The sequence below is a fragment of the Quercus lobata genome, chromosome 10 (assembly GCF_001633185.2).
Source record: "Quercus lobata isolate SW786 chromosome 10, ValleyOak3.0 Primary Assembly, whole genome shotgun sequence".
NCBI lineage: Eukaryota > Viridiplantae > Streptophyta > Magnoliopsida > Fagales > Fagaceae > Quercus > Quercus lobata.
The window spans coordinates 25672048-25687150 of NC_044913.1; the positions used below are offsets into that span (position 1 = coordinate 25672048).

At 34.3% G+C, this 15103-nt stretch overlaps 1 protein-coding gene across 2 annotated transcripts; it reads left to right on the forward strand.

Annotated features, from left to right (window-relative positions):
* The first annotated feature begins 275 nt into the window (after positions 1-275).
* On the forward strand, positions 276-14525 carry LOC115963674 (AMSH-like ubiquitin thioesterase 1). 2 transcript variants are annotated; one of them, XM_031082767.1, is made up of 14 exons: positions 276-647; positions 3238-3302; positions 3436-3511; positions 3704-3883; positions 4140-4234; positions 5954-6059; positions 6131-6189; positions 6424-6805; positions 6972-7061; positions 7140-7202; positions 7298-7372; positions 11779-11841; positions 13938-13990; positions 14105-14525. In XM_031082767.1, exons 1-14 carry the CDS (start codon positions 516-518, stop codon positions 14277-14279), a joined length of 1614 nt encoding a protein of 537 aa, XP_030938627.1. In that variant the 5' UTR covers positions 276-515; the 3' UTR covers positions 14280-14525. The 2 variants fall into 2 exon arrangements, with proteins under 2 accessions (XP_030938627.1, XP_030938628.1); XM_031082768.1 differs by having other exon boundaries at positions 277-647; positions 6131-6177.
* Positions 14526-15103: the final 578 nt, after the last annotated feature.

Below are 15103 nucleotides of genomic sequence, written 5' to 3' on the forward strand. Positions count from 1 at the left end.
TCTATTTACATTAGCTCTATCCATATTTTTTGGGTCAAAGGTGTCACATAAGTTTGCCACGAACAAATTAAACATAGAAAACTTGCATGGCACTTAACAAAAAAATATGGACGGAGGGACTACTGATGTAAATGAAATATAACTTTAAGAGTAAAATCTAAATACCCAAACTTTAGGGTGTTGTTTGCAATTTTCCCAAAAAGAAAAAAGAATGTGTTTCCAAATAGCCAAACAGACCCTGGGGTATATCTCTTTGTCACATTAGCCCCCGAGCGAAAGCCAAATGACCTCCTTGGCCCTTCAGTTGCGTTGCGCGGATCGTATACGTAGTACCATCTCTCTCTGTCTCTCTCTCCGTCTGCTCTCTCAGAGCCAAGGCCGCCATTGACGCCCTCTGTCCTAAGCTCCTTCGCTCTCAAATTTCGGGGTCAGAGTTGCATCCACAATTCCCGATCCCCAAGGAAAATGTTTGTTTGGCTAGAAAGAAAGTAAAATAAAAAATTGAACGGAAAAAAATGAGGCCGTATTCTTCTCATAAACCTTCTTCTCAGAGTATCAACATCGCTGCCAGTGCTCAGAGGCTCGATGTCGATAATCGGATTACTCTCCGGTACTACTTCCGGATCGCCGATAATATTCTCAAACAGGTTTCACTTCTTCCTCCCCAAAATATGTTGATAATTTTGATATATTTTCACTTCGAATGAGTTTCTGCAATACTGTGTTTTCGATTATCATCCAAGGAAGCTTTGAATTGTTCATTCTGTGTGGATCTCTCTTTAATTTTTGTGCGAGATTAAATTTGAGAAATGTGAATTTTAGGCAATTTGGATTGGTAGGAAGCTGAAATACTAGTACGTGTTATTGGAATTAGGACTTGTTGCTTGTAGTATAATGAGCTATAGCAGAAGTTTTTTGATAAGAATTGATGGGGTTTTAGGTAGATATGTAAAGCTTCTTGCTATAGACTATGGCGGTTGTTGATGATGTCAATGCATTCAATCTTGTGCCTTTTGTGGATAGAAAATTCAAGGTTATGGGTACTTTATATTGGATGGTTAATTGTAATGAGCCCAAAACTTGCAACCCAGCTGAAGATCAATCGACACAAGTCCAACAATGCGTAATACGTGTGTGGATGATCATGATAAGACATGTGACTAGGGTCAAGAACCTAGTGCAAGACAAGCCGAGAGCTGTTTAGTTAGTTTGTTACAAGGTGTTGTACAAGTAGTTAGTTGGGAACTGAGAAATGAGCTTTTCTTGATGTTACTTGGGTAAACATTCTCATTATCTAACTTGATGCAGTTGGCTATCTTCCTAATTCCCCTTGCTTCTTCTTTGGAGTGTGACTACCTTGAACTAAGTCAAATCCTTACTTTCCATACACTTCCCTATCATTATCAATTATTTCGCTCTCCTAGCCTTTAAACCACTAGCGGGTTCATTAATTTATATAAGAGCATTGATTCAAGATGGCTAAAGGTACAAGATTCTCTCAGCTGGGAGAGTCCTTTGCTATGGTCTAAGGAGATTTTGGCTCAACAAATTGCCCAAATCACTGAGGCCCTCCTCAAAGATATCATGGTTGCTCTACCATGGGCTTAAGTGCATCATGAGGAGGTAGAATTTTTGGCAGGAAAAAGAGGCATAATCCATCTCCCTAAGGCTATGAAGTTACAATTCCCTAAGTTTGGTGGTGAGAACACATTAGGGTGGATCTTCAAGGCCAATCAACACTTCAAGTACTACTAGGTTCCAAATCAAGAAAAGGTTTTGTTGTCCTCTTATCACATGGAGGGTGAAGCTCTAATTTGGTTCCAAGATGCTAATGATTTTTTTGGTAACTAGGATTCTTTCATGAAAATCTTGCAAACTAGGTTTGGACCAATATCTTATAATGACCCAATGGTGTGTCTCACCAAGCTTAGGCAAACCTTGAGTGTGGCTACTACAAGGCCTAGTTTGAGGTCTTATACAATAGTCTATGGGGGCTTTCTGATGGACATAAACTTAGTTGCTTTTTGAGCGGATTGAAAGATGAAATAATGCTACCTGTGAGGATGTTGAACCCTTAAAACCCTCAACCAAGCCTTTGGATTGGCTAAGATCTAGGGGTATGTCATTAGCAGCCATAAACCCTTTAAGGTAGCCTATGAACAAGGGTAGTTTTCCATCCTAGGTTTGCCTAAACTAGGATTAAGAACCTAGTGTAAGACAAGCCAAGAATAGTTAATTAGTTTGTTACAAGGTGTTGTATAAGTAGTTGGTTAAAGAACCAATCTTAAACTTTTCTTGATGTTAGCCTTTTAAAATCCTAGTATAAATACTAGGCAGACATCCTTATTGTTGAACTTGATGCAAATTCGTCAATTCTCTTTCTAGGCTCTCTTCCTAATTCCCCTTTCTTCTTCTTTGGGGATTTCTACCTTGAACTAAGTCAAATCCTTACTTTCCATGTACTTCCCTATCATAATCAATCATTTCTCTTTACTAGCCTTTAAAGTTTAAACCACTAGCAGGTTCAGTACATTATGTTGGCAGTTCTTACACTCAGAATTTTGTTCATTTTGATAATGTGTCTAGAAGCATGAAACAGTGGATTTTTATGTCTTAGTGGTAAAACTGGGTTTCAGTTGGACCTTTTCATAGATTGCTAGACTTAGAGCTAGCAGTTGGACATACTTTAGTCGCAAAGTAAATTTGAATGGAGGATGATGTATGGGTTTCAAGTGAAAGTGGTTCTGTGAACAATACTCGCAGGCAATATAATGAAAGGGAGAATAATGTTTGGGATGTGTTGTCACCCATGCCATTTTTTACCTAATCTCACCATTGAACGTTTTAGCCTAAAAAGAGAGAAAAAAAACAGAAGAAGAAAGATAATTGGTTAAATATGGCACTCATTGTTGTTTCTTTGACTCACATTTCTGTTCTGGAAGTGGCAGCATAGCATTTTTGGATCATTGTTATTGCAGGGCATCTCTGTTCTTTCATTCATTCAATTAACATTGCTCTTACTTATTTGTTATGCATTTTGCTGCTACTATAAATTTTGAAATTTTTTTTTTCTAGATGTGTTTACTGCTACTTTAAAATTAAATATTCTAATGCTGATGCTATGTTGCCCCCATTGAATTTCATTTTGGATGTTATAGTTACTTTCTTTTCTCTAAATCAATTTCTTGTTCAGTTTTCCTAAATGGCCTCGATTCCGATCTATTTGTTATATTTTAGGCTGACATCTTTCGAAGAGAGAAGAATATTATAGATCTATACATTATGCTTCTAAGGTTTTCAAGGTGAGAAACCCAGATGTTGGCTCCTCTTTTAATTCGTTACTTTAATTGGCTAGTGCCTGTCAAGTTAGACTTCTATGTATTTCTTAGATATCTTTGGAAAGTGTCCCTGGAACTAGTTTCTTTTCTATTTCAGTTTGGTCTCTGAGACAATACCCTACCATCGAGATTACAGAGGATGTCTTCAAAGCCAAAAAGTTTATTTGAAAAAGGTAATTTTTCCTGTTCTCTCAAATTTTTTTGATAGGTAGTTATAAAAAAAAAATATATATATATATATATATATATTGAAAAGGAAACCAATGTACAAAAGAAAAATCTAAGGGGATTCACTTATATCAGATGATATAGAATTTTCTGATACGGCTTTTGGGGCACAACTTGATTTGGAATATTTATTGTAGAAATTATTGGCTACATTGACTGAGCTGGAAGAGTTGAAGCCTGCAGTGCAACAGAAGATCGACGAATTAGACAAAAAACATGCATATCATGTAAATGGGAGCAGCCAATTACATCGAAATAATTCATGGGACTGGTCTCCTGTTAAAAAACAATCCTTGACGAATTATGATGTGACAAAGGTACAGTTAATGCTGCATCATATTAGTATAAATTACTCTCTCCCTTCAATTTGCTATTCTGCTTCATTAATTTCATTTTAGGGTAGCTACCTTGATTTTATTTTTAGGTGACAATTTGTTATTTAGTCAGTTGCTCCATACAGTGACCTTTTTCTCTTATTCCTATTTTTATTCTTTCTTTCTATGCTGCTACTCTTATTGGTTCAATTCCATTGAGATAAAAGTTTTACTTCAATATGCTTTCTACATTTGACAGGCTGCAAGACCAGCTGCACGTCAATTCCCCACTCAAGGTTCAAGGGCTCAACAATTTTCGTATGCCAGACCCGTGGAAGAGCAGTTCCACAAATTGTAAGTGATTTTATGTATTCTATTAGGGTTCTGCTCTAAGTTCTTAGAGTTTTTCTCCCAACTATTAATGTGCAGCACATACCTACTATTGCGATTAAGGCTTAGTTGAGTTGAGTTGTTTTGTCTACTACTTTATCTTTAAAGTTAGATACTACTAGACATATTTACTTGTATCAAAACAGATACTCGGTTGCATGCATATTGGACAGTATCATTTCTTATATATAGAATCCTGAATACAATCTATTTGTTTATTGCTATTTTTTTTACTTTGTGTTTACCATACTGGAGCTTTACAGCTTATGAAAACATGATTTATTTTTGTAGCCCTTAATGCAAAAAGTTAAAGATATTGACTATATTGTCTGCCAAGAGTGTCATATATTGGAATGCCTCTGATAGTATATACAGCATCTTGATTTACCAGCATTATGTTTTTTTACATTAGTAAATGATTTTCCAGCATTACGTTATTATGAAATAAAATAATACTAGATTTGTGTTTTTTGAATGGAACCTGGTCTTATCTTCTAATTTTTTTAATGCTTATTTTATAAACTTTGCTTATTTGTGGCCTGCCTTGTCCCTTTTCAGCTTGTAACAGTTTATCAAAGCTGTATTTGTTGGCAAAATAATAAGCAGAATATAGATACAACTTAACTCAAATCAACTAACCCTTAATCTTCAATCAAATCGTTGTTTTATTGATCATTAGACTTTGTTGGTTATTCTACTATATTTTTTTAGATATTAGCATCTTCGGGTAAACTCAGTGTTCTTAAAACAATCAGACACACTTAAGCATAAAGTTCTCATGGAACCTTTTTACAATGCATAAGTACAAGTCTAAGCTTGATTGAAGCAAAGTGCACATTTTTGAAATAAATGTCAAGTCATTTCTATTCTTTTGGGACAATGCAAATTTTTTTCTTATTAATCCTTGGTGATCATAATGCCAGGAAACTAAACTCTAAAATAATGACGAGTACCATATTCAGTATAAAATTACTAAATATTTAGTAGGATAATTTGAAATTGAAAATGTCCAAAGTCAACATGATATTTACAGGGTTAGAAGAATCAAAGGCCACCAATTTCAAACCCATTAAGCAAAAAAAAAGAAAAAAAGATGGAAGCAAGTGGACCCATGGGGCCAAACTTTATTATTAAAATTATTAACATAGTTTGCTAGTGGAGATGGAGTTAGAGGCCCATCTTAAATGTACTATAATTTAAATGCAAGTACATTAAAATAATTAACATAGTCTTTAAGCGAAACTTTATTATTAATGTTTCAAGAAATTAGGAATAATATGTCAATTAAAATTCAATTACCAAAAGTTTTAAATGGAGTTTCATATTATTTTTAAATAATTTTAATAAGCTATTATTTATTTTTCATTTAATTTTGGTCTTATACGATGTGCTTTCACTGTTTATCTTGAAGCAATTTTGAATTTCAAGTTTCTCTTAGATTTTCCTTCTGAGATTTTGTACATTTTTGACACTTTGTGTTCATCACTATGTACATAAAATATTTTTAATTTTAATAGAAATTCATTACTTATCAAAAAAAAAAAAATCTTGAAGCAATTTATGTTCTTTTATGTTCTGGAGTATAATTTACTAGTGCATGTGACAATGGAGAAGTTATATTATGAATGATATTTTCATCTGTTGGTGTCCTTAATTTCTAGCTTCTTTGCTTGTTTCTTGTAGATCTTTTAGTATCCCGCGTCCAAAGGAGGAAACTCTCTCTAGGCACTCTATCTTGGGTCCAAATGGACTTCATGGGCAGTGGCAGCCACCTATTAGTGATAAAGGGGTATGCCAGTATCTAGTGATTTCTTTTGCTTCATTGCAGGAACCACGCTGAAATATCTCTTCTTGATGTAGGTCCAATATCCAAGCAATATAGATCTGACTCCAGTTGAAATCCCAAGGTTTGCCTCTAGTTAAGTTCCTTTTACTTGGGCTTTTGCGCACCTCTAGATAGATCAAATCTCAGTTCATGGGGGGAATTCAAAGAGATGCTTTCTGCATAGGCATTGCTTGATTGTAGATAGAAACTTGATTTGTTTAAAGATTGAATCTTGTCACTGGTTCTCTCTTCATGATATCCCTTTGTTTATGCTTTTGAAGATTCTATAGCTCATATGTTTCATCTGGTTGCCTTTCTGGGAAAACAGCCTGCAGAAAACCATAGATGATGGACTTGCAACTAGAGAAGACTATAGCAACTTGGGACAGGAAAAATCAAGGCAGGAATCAATTCTTACCTCAAAAGATGATACTCAGATACATTGTGCTGAGGAACCTTCTTCCCTGATTTCATTTGAAACAACACAATCTCAACCAAATATTATCAGACAGCCTTCTCCTCCACCTGTACTTGCTGAAGTACAAGATTCAAACCCAGCAGTGTCACACACTTGTTCTCCAAATGTACTTGCTGAAATACAAGATTTAATACCTGCAGTGTCATCCCAAGTTAGTGAGTCAGGATGTGGAACTGAGATGTCCCCTAAAGATAATTTTGTTCAAGCTGAATCTCCACTGCAATTACATATTGTGAGTTTACTCTTGACAATCTCTCTCTCTCTAAATTTCTTTTTGGGAATGACATTTTGACATTGGTTATATTTTTCTGATGATAACAATTTTTTATGCTTAAATCAATTACAGTGATGTAAGTAATAGGCTATAGTTTTATCCTAACAGATGTTTTTCTTTGCAGTCAACCAATATGATGGAGACCTTTATGAAGCTTGCTAAGTCAAATACTGTTAAAAACTTAGAAACATGTGGTGTACTTGCAGGTTCACTTGTAAGTGTTGATAAAGATTACTTCTTATGATCTAAACACTTCTTAACCCTAACGTTTTTAAATATTTTATTTCTGCAGAAAAACAGAAAATTTTATGTTACAGCTCTCATCATTCCAAAGCAGGAATCAACATCAGATTCTGTATGGAGATTTCTTTACACATTTTACAGGTTTCTTTTGTGTGACTGAATAAGATATATACTGCTGTTATTCTAAACTTCTACTTTTTTAATTAGTGTCAGACGACAAATGAAGAGGAAATATTTGAAGTGCAGGACAAGCAATCTCTTTTCCCTCTTGGGTGGATTCATGTGAGTATCTATTATTTTGGTTGGTAGTTATTTTACACAAGTAGCTGTTGGGTCTTGAACCTAAGACTTCACCCTCCACCTTACTCTTACAAGGGGATGAGGTGCCCTTTGAGCTAAAGCTCATTGGAGGATTCTTGTGTCTACATTATAATGTGATGAATGATCCTAAACTTATGCTTAAAACCCTTTGCTGGTTTATGAATTGAATGCAACTTATCAAACCTGATTACACTTATTGCCGTTGGTATGTAGAATCTTACTAGGCTGAGCCTATGGCCCCATGGGACCTACTGTAACATATGAAACCAGTACTAACATTGGTTCATGTACTTGAATTGTTGATCCCTTGTACTCCTTGTGTACTAGGGTGTTCCTTTTTTGATATCAATAAAACTTATTACTTATCAAAAAATACTAACATTGGGTCATGTTAAAATTTGGTAGTTTCCTGTAATCTATTTTTTTGATAAGTAATATAACTTCATTAAAAAAAGAAATTGATACAGGGAACCAAAGCATGCAGGCAGTGTTCTAAGGATCCAGCAAAAACTATAATGCAAAGAAAGTACAGCTATCTGACAAATCAGCCAAAGAATTAAAAGTAAAAACACTCGAAGAATTTGTCCACTCTAGCAACATCTAGAGGAAAAGCAGCTTCAAAAAATGAATTCATCTCGCTTCCTACAAAAGTATGAGCATTCCTCTCATGCCATATACCCCACATAAGGCAACGAGGAATCATATTCCAAAACACAATAGGCTTAGGTCTGCTACATCTATATGACCAGCATGCAAGAAGATCCACAACATGGCATGGCATAACTCAATGAACTTTAAATAAAGAAAATACTATATTACTACTCTCAATGTAAACATTAAATGATCAATAGACTCCCCATCCTACTTACACATGCAACACCAATCCATCAAAACTACACTCTGTTTCCACAATTATCAGTAGTTGAAATTCTCCCCAAAGCTGCAGTCCACAAAAAAAAAAAAAAAAAACTTACCTTTTTTTGGCAACTTTGTCTTCCATGAAGTCTTCCAGGGGAAAGAAGAATGGGTAGTGGAATATAATACCTTGTAAAAGGATTTAACATCAAAACCCCCTCTGGAAGAGGGTTTTCAACATAATTTGATCCACTCCATTCTCTCTTACCAAACCAGAATTAATCAAATCCAAAAAATTGGCCACCGACCCCAATTCCTAGTCTTGCTCCAGACAAACAAAATTGACATTCCAGTGGAAACCATCCTGAGAAAGATAAAAGCTCAGACACAAAAGATTCCTTATTATAAGAAATATTGAATAATTATGGGAAGATATCTTTTAAGGGAGTTCCCCCACACCAGGTATCAAACCAAAATTTGATACAAGAGCCAGCTATCCACCTTAAAAGCAACAAAATGATGGAAAGTATCCCATCCCTTCCTGATATTCTTTCATAGGCAAACTCCATAAGTCCCCTGCACACCACTAGAGCACCAACCCTCCCACATACTACCAATCTACCATATTTAGGCTCCACAACACTTCACCATAAGGCATCCCTCTCTATAGCAAAATGTCAACCATTTCCCAAGTAAAGCCTTATTAAAAAGGACCAAATCCTGAACGCCTAGCCCCCCAATTTTGAATTGGCTCACAAAACTTCTTCCCACCAACCAGGTGATACTTGAACTCATTTCTCATTCCTTCCCACAGAAGATCCCGCTGTAATTTTTCAATACGATGAGTAACACTCATTGGGCTAGGAAACAAGGGTAAAAAATAAGTAGGGAGACTAGACAAAGTGCCCTTAATTAATACAATTCGGTCCCCTTAGAAAGATACATCATCTTCCAACCAGCCAACTGCCTCTCCATTTTCTCTAGCACACCATTCCAGACTGCTTTTGCTTTGAACATAGAGCCTAAGGATAGACCAAAATATGTCATAGGCAGCTGAGCTAATTTGCAACTCAAAATACCAGCCAAAGCTTCCACATTCAGTGCATCACCAATCTGAACCAATTCGGATTTCCCCAAATTTATTTTCAACCCAGAAATAATCAGAAATGATATAAATACTGCTTTCAAGTGCCAACTTTGCTCTGGATCTGCCCCAACAAAAATCAACATATCATCTACAAAGAGAAGATGTGAGATAACTATCTGTCTACTAGGATGGCCACCAATTGAAAACTGTGTAAAATTTTAAGACATCTATTGAGATTGGTTATTTTTGCTCGTTGCTTTCTTGACTTTTTATTATTGCTATTGATATCATAATTAATTTGTCCGCCGAGATTCAAATTCCTCTTGCTATCATCTTATTTGTATACTCGAGTTGCTTTCAAGTTCTTTGCCTGGGGTCTGGTGCTATAGATTTCATGAGTAATTGGCAAGTCTGGTGTTCTTCCCTTTCATCTTTCTGCTTTGCTATTTTCTTGGCTTCTTGTATTTCTTAATAACAAGTGCTTGGTTAGTTGTGCCAGAGGGGACTGAACGCTCATTGCCAGAGTTAAAGTTGTTTTTCTTGGGACTCTTGTATGATTGGATGGCTGCTTTGAGTAGTCATTCCCTTTCCTCGTTGGAGGAATTTCTGGTACTCAACCTGTGTACAGGGGAGTCTGTGTTGCTATTTTTGATGCTATAAAATTTCTTATTTTACTGATTAAAAATAGGAGGTTGAGACTTACAGTAAGAATACAAGGTTCTTTCTTAATGATGTAGTAATTGCGTAAGTAATGCTTTCCTGTTGCCGATTCAATTACTGATTCATAGGATTAACTAGAAGAGAGGGAAGGCAGTGGAGGCATGTTTGGAAAGGGTTGTTGAGATCAATAGATCTAGCAGTGTTTGAATCCTTGATTTGAGTATGTGAAAGATCAGCTCTAGATTAAAGAATGAAGGATCTCCAATTATAGTTGAAAAGACAAGTAAGCGCATCAATGGATTTAGGGTTTAAATGGTGGTATTACATTGAAAAATGCAAAGTTCATGAGTTTGTTATGTCAGGTTCCAGATACTAATCACATGTTAGGTCAGGCTTCAGATACTGATTTTGTTGTTTTGCAGTGCAATTGCTTTGGTAATTTGAGGTCACCAGTTTGTGATAGAGATCCCCTTGATAGATCTGTAAATGTGCTTAATGGGAGCCTTGGAATTTTTAATTGTTAGGGTCTGTTTTGCATGGGGTGGGTGGTTGGAGTATGCAAAGAAATGAAGAGAAGGATAAAGGAAAGGGAAAGAGAAACTATTTAGGCCATCTTCAACAGCCAAGATGCTTAATCTTTTATTAATCTAACTCTGCTATATTGATACAAGAGGCCTTATTTGTGGATATCATGCAAACCTTTCTTAGCTAGCAAAATCATTTGAAAACAAAGCCAACAATGTTATGGTCAATTTTCACTTGTATGTAGACCTTTCTTATTGAAGGATCCAAGCTGCCATTTTTACAACTGAAAGACACAGCATATAGTCCCACCTTGAAGTTTGCTTCAGTGCCCTACCTTTTGCCTGAGTTACCGAGGCATTTGCTTTCTGCTGATTTCTTTTATTTATTTATATTTTTTTACCTTTTGCTGTCATTTTGGGAGTGGGAGAGCATATACATTAAATTGAAATTAAATAATTACAGAATGTAAAGAATAAAAATAAATAATGATTAATTTAAGTTACATTGTAAAAGCACATCATGTAAAACCTAATTTTAATTAAAAAAAAAAGTTATAATATGCTATTAAAATAATCTAAAATAAATCATTAGTTTCTTTTAAATCTCTTGAAATATTTGGCCATTAAGTTTTAACTTGAGTAGTATTTAAAATCTCTGGAAAGTTTGTAATAGAGTTTACTTAGAGCAAAGTAGATTAATAATTTTAATATATTGATAGTGGTGAAAGCACGTTGTACAATTTTTAACACTTATGTAAAGCTCCATAGCACACTAATGATGTGGGGGACCCAGCTTTTATTATTAGAATGAAAAATTATGATGGATGATTGAAATAATTTAGAATGGATAATATAAGATGTCTTTTAAATTTCTTATTACTTTTAGTAATTAGAGTTTAATTACAGTAGTAATTTGAATTTCTTGAAAATTTTGGTAATTTAGAGTTTTAATTCAAGAAAATTATTTTAATAATTTTAATGTACTTATAATGCACCATATGATGAAAGCATGTTGTATAACATGTAACACTTTTGTTGAGCAGCATGGTGTAACCACAGTTTTTAGGACAGAACTATAATTGTATAGTATATGATATATTATTAACATTGAAGTATGTCTCTAATCACTTCTTGTTCAATGCCTGATCTGCATATGATTATGATCTTATGATATGCATGTTCAAAAATAATAATATGATTGTTATGCTGATCGATTAATTATACCTTGGTTCAATTTCCAGACACATCCCACGCAGTCTTGTTTCATGTCGTCGATTGATCTTCACACTCATTACTCATATCAGGTGTGTCTCTTTCTGTTAGTATAATGGTTATGGTTGCAAATGGAAGCTAAATTTTAAGATTCTCAGTTACCCATATTAGTTGTGGTAGTTATTTATGACTGAAACGTCATCTTTATCTTCATATTTGATTAAAATGTTTATAAGTTACATGTTGGTTGTCTAACTTCTTAGGTTGAACAAGGCATCCCAAATAATTGCATGCATAGTGATTAGTATCGTATGATATGTATCAAATCAGATGAAAAAAGTAATGCATTGTAAGTACATATCAATCATGCTCATGAATTGTCCAATGCATAGATATGCGTATCATATGAATTGTTCGTATCGGATAATGTATGGACATATGGCTTTAAATTAGAGGTTTTTTTATTAAAATTTGTAATTTGAATTGAGTCCAACTAGTTGTTAGGCTTGTTTTTAACACACATTTATTAGGTTACTTGATTGAGCCCAATAAAATAAGAAGTTGAGGAGGGTTTTTTTTCCCCTACAAAATTTGGTACACACTTGATATTTCATTTTCACATTTGCAAATTGCTTTTCTATATTGTGAATAAAGTGTTATTAAATGACAATATAATTATAATTATTAATTTTTTTTATTGTCATAAATCCAAGAAAATAGAATGTCAAGAAGAAATGTAAAGAAAAAGTGGGTGCAATAAAAAACAAGAGGTGATTGTAAATGTTAGAGATGATGAAGAAGATGCCGATGAAATGATTTTGTATGATGATGAAAATGATGATAACATTGACTTGAACTATAGAGATGAAGTTTTTTTTTTTTTTTTGAGAAGCCTATAGAGATGAAGTTGATTAGGCAAGATGATGAATATATTTGAGAAATTATTATTTTGGCTTATATATCATGTATTATTATGTTTGAGTTTTACCAAATTGAACCTCTATGTTATAAATATATTTTAATTTGATTTATTTATTTAGCTTTGTTAAGTGACGATTAAACTTGTCATTAGTTGAAATATGTTCCAAATTTATGGTATGTATAAATTTTTATAAGTTGTTTTGTTATCTTATGATACACAATACAAAACAATATGAAATTGATTCACAATATGATTCACATTTTGACAACTATGATTGCATGATTTAGGTAGAGATAATTTTTTTACATAGTTTGATTCTTGGAAATAGGTTTTAGGTTATTATTTCAGCATTCTGATTCTCTTGTTGGCTCTGATACCATGAAATGGAATAAGGGAGGAAGACCTTCAGGAAACTGAGAGTGAAGAAAGAAAACTGGTTTCCATAGACAAACTCTTGTGAACCACTTTCTTCCCTTCTCTCTTCCTTTCTTCATTCCATTCATTGTCGTTTGACAGATAGCACTTAGTCTAATTGAATACCCAAGGGATTTGAAGGAAGTGCAACGGTGAAATGAAAATGTTTTCACAAATCTGTGGAGGCATTGCCTTTAATTCCTTATAAATCATGAGTCCGGTTAACGGGTGTTTTTAGAGCAATGGTTAACAAATCATTTTAGGAAAGTTTTGAACCACTTTTATAGGAAATAAAAAATGCTGTCAAAATATTGTTGCTTTTTTTCTTTTCCCATAAAAACTTTTCTAAAATGGTTCACTAAAAAATGTCCTTAGCACATCTGTTAACGTTTCTCATAAATCATTGCTATCAAATATTTGAACCTAAAAAAAGAAAGGGAAAGATAAATTTGAAACCTACTTCCCCTCCTTTTTCCTCTGTGATAGTCTCATCCAACATACACAGAATAGATTATCAAAAAAAAAAAAAAAAAAAAAAAAAAAACACAGAATAAGTGGAGAATTTTCTTTTCCAATTGTCCTAAGAGCTCACTGGTTGTCATCTAGAGCCACTTTGGTATTATTATTTTTGAAAATTCCATAGTTACAATGGTGGTGAGGGGATTTGAATCTTGGATGTTATGGACATACTATAAAGGTGCCAACCAGTTAAGCTACAAGACTCTTGGTAAATGGCCACTTTGGTATTATGTCTGGAAACCATTTCATATCCATCACACAGAAGGGTAAAATGCTTTTGTGTGCTTTTATCATTTCTGTATTGATTACATAAATGCTTATTCCTTTTTCCAGATTATGTTGCCAGAATCTGTCGCAATTGTCATGGCACCAAAGGATGGTTCAAAGTAAGATCTCAATAGAATTGTGAACTTGCAAGATTATATATATATATTTGAAAATTATAGCTGCTAAACAATTGTATTTTCTCTAGATAATCTCTTTGTTATTCATCTATACAGAAAGCATGGCATTTTCCGGTTGACTACACCCAGCGGCATGTCTATCATTAGAAAATGTCAGCAACGTGGCTTTCATCCACATGATCAGCCTCCAGATGGTGGGCCCCTTTACAAGACTTGTACAGATGTTTACATGAACCCCAGTTTAAAATTTGATGTCATTGATCTTCGTTGATCACAATCAAAACATTCGGAATTGTATATTTAGCGATGCAATTGTTCATATATTGTGTGTGCTATAATATTTTTACCATTAGGGAGCCTTCCGAATGCAAGAATAGTCATGTTAATGTACTGGTGTTTGTGTAAAAGATGATAGGGGAATATTGCCAGCTGACCACATAACTATCTATTGTACCCTGATCAATTGGCCATCACTGGAATTGCAATGGAAATAACTTCAAGCTGTGTTTATATGTGATTTGTTGATTGAACAGAAATGCAACAGCTTCTACTTCATTACAAAATTTTCAGATCGGTTTTATCAGAAGTATCATCAGACATGACCGCATCATAATCAACAATACATGTCCTTGCTGTGTTACTTTATTAGTGTCAATGAGCTTACAGCCCCATGTCATCCTTCCCCCACCCCGACCCTTTGTGGGCTTGGATCCCTCCGCCTCTCTCCGGCCGGCAAAACAGAATAATGTGTGACAAACATATGCAATACAGCGCTCCACTTGCATGGGATTGGATCTCACCGGTCTGGGATCAATCCCTATGTGAGTAGGGTGCTAAATAATTGTCACAACGAACGGCTCTTGATACCTTAAATTAGTTTTAAAATGAAGTTAGAAAGATTTTAATGTTGAAACATTACTTGGGTTTTTAAAATATCAATGAAATTATCTACTTGAGCGGATTTTTTTTGGGGGGTAAATTGAAGAGTTCACATAGTACGTCACTACTTTTTGATTGAAAATGAATCTGATTTATTTTGCACATTTTGCTCAATGAGAAATAGGCAAACTTCAATAGTATCAAAACTATTTGATC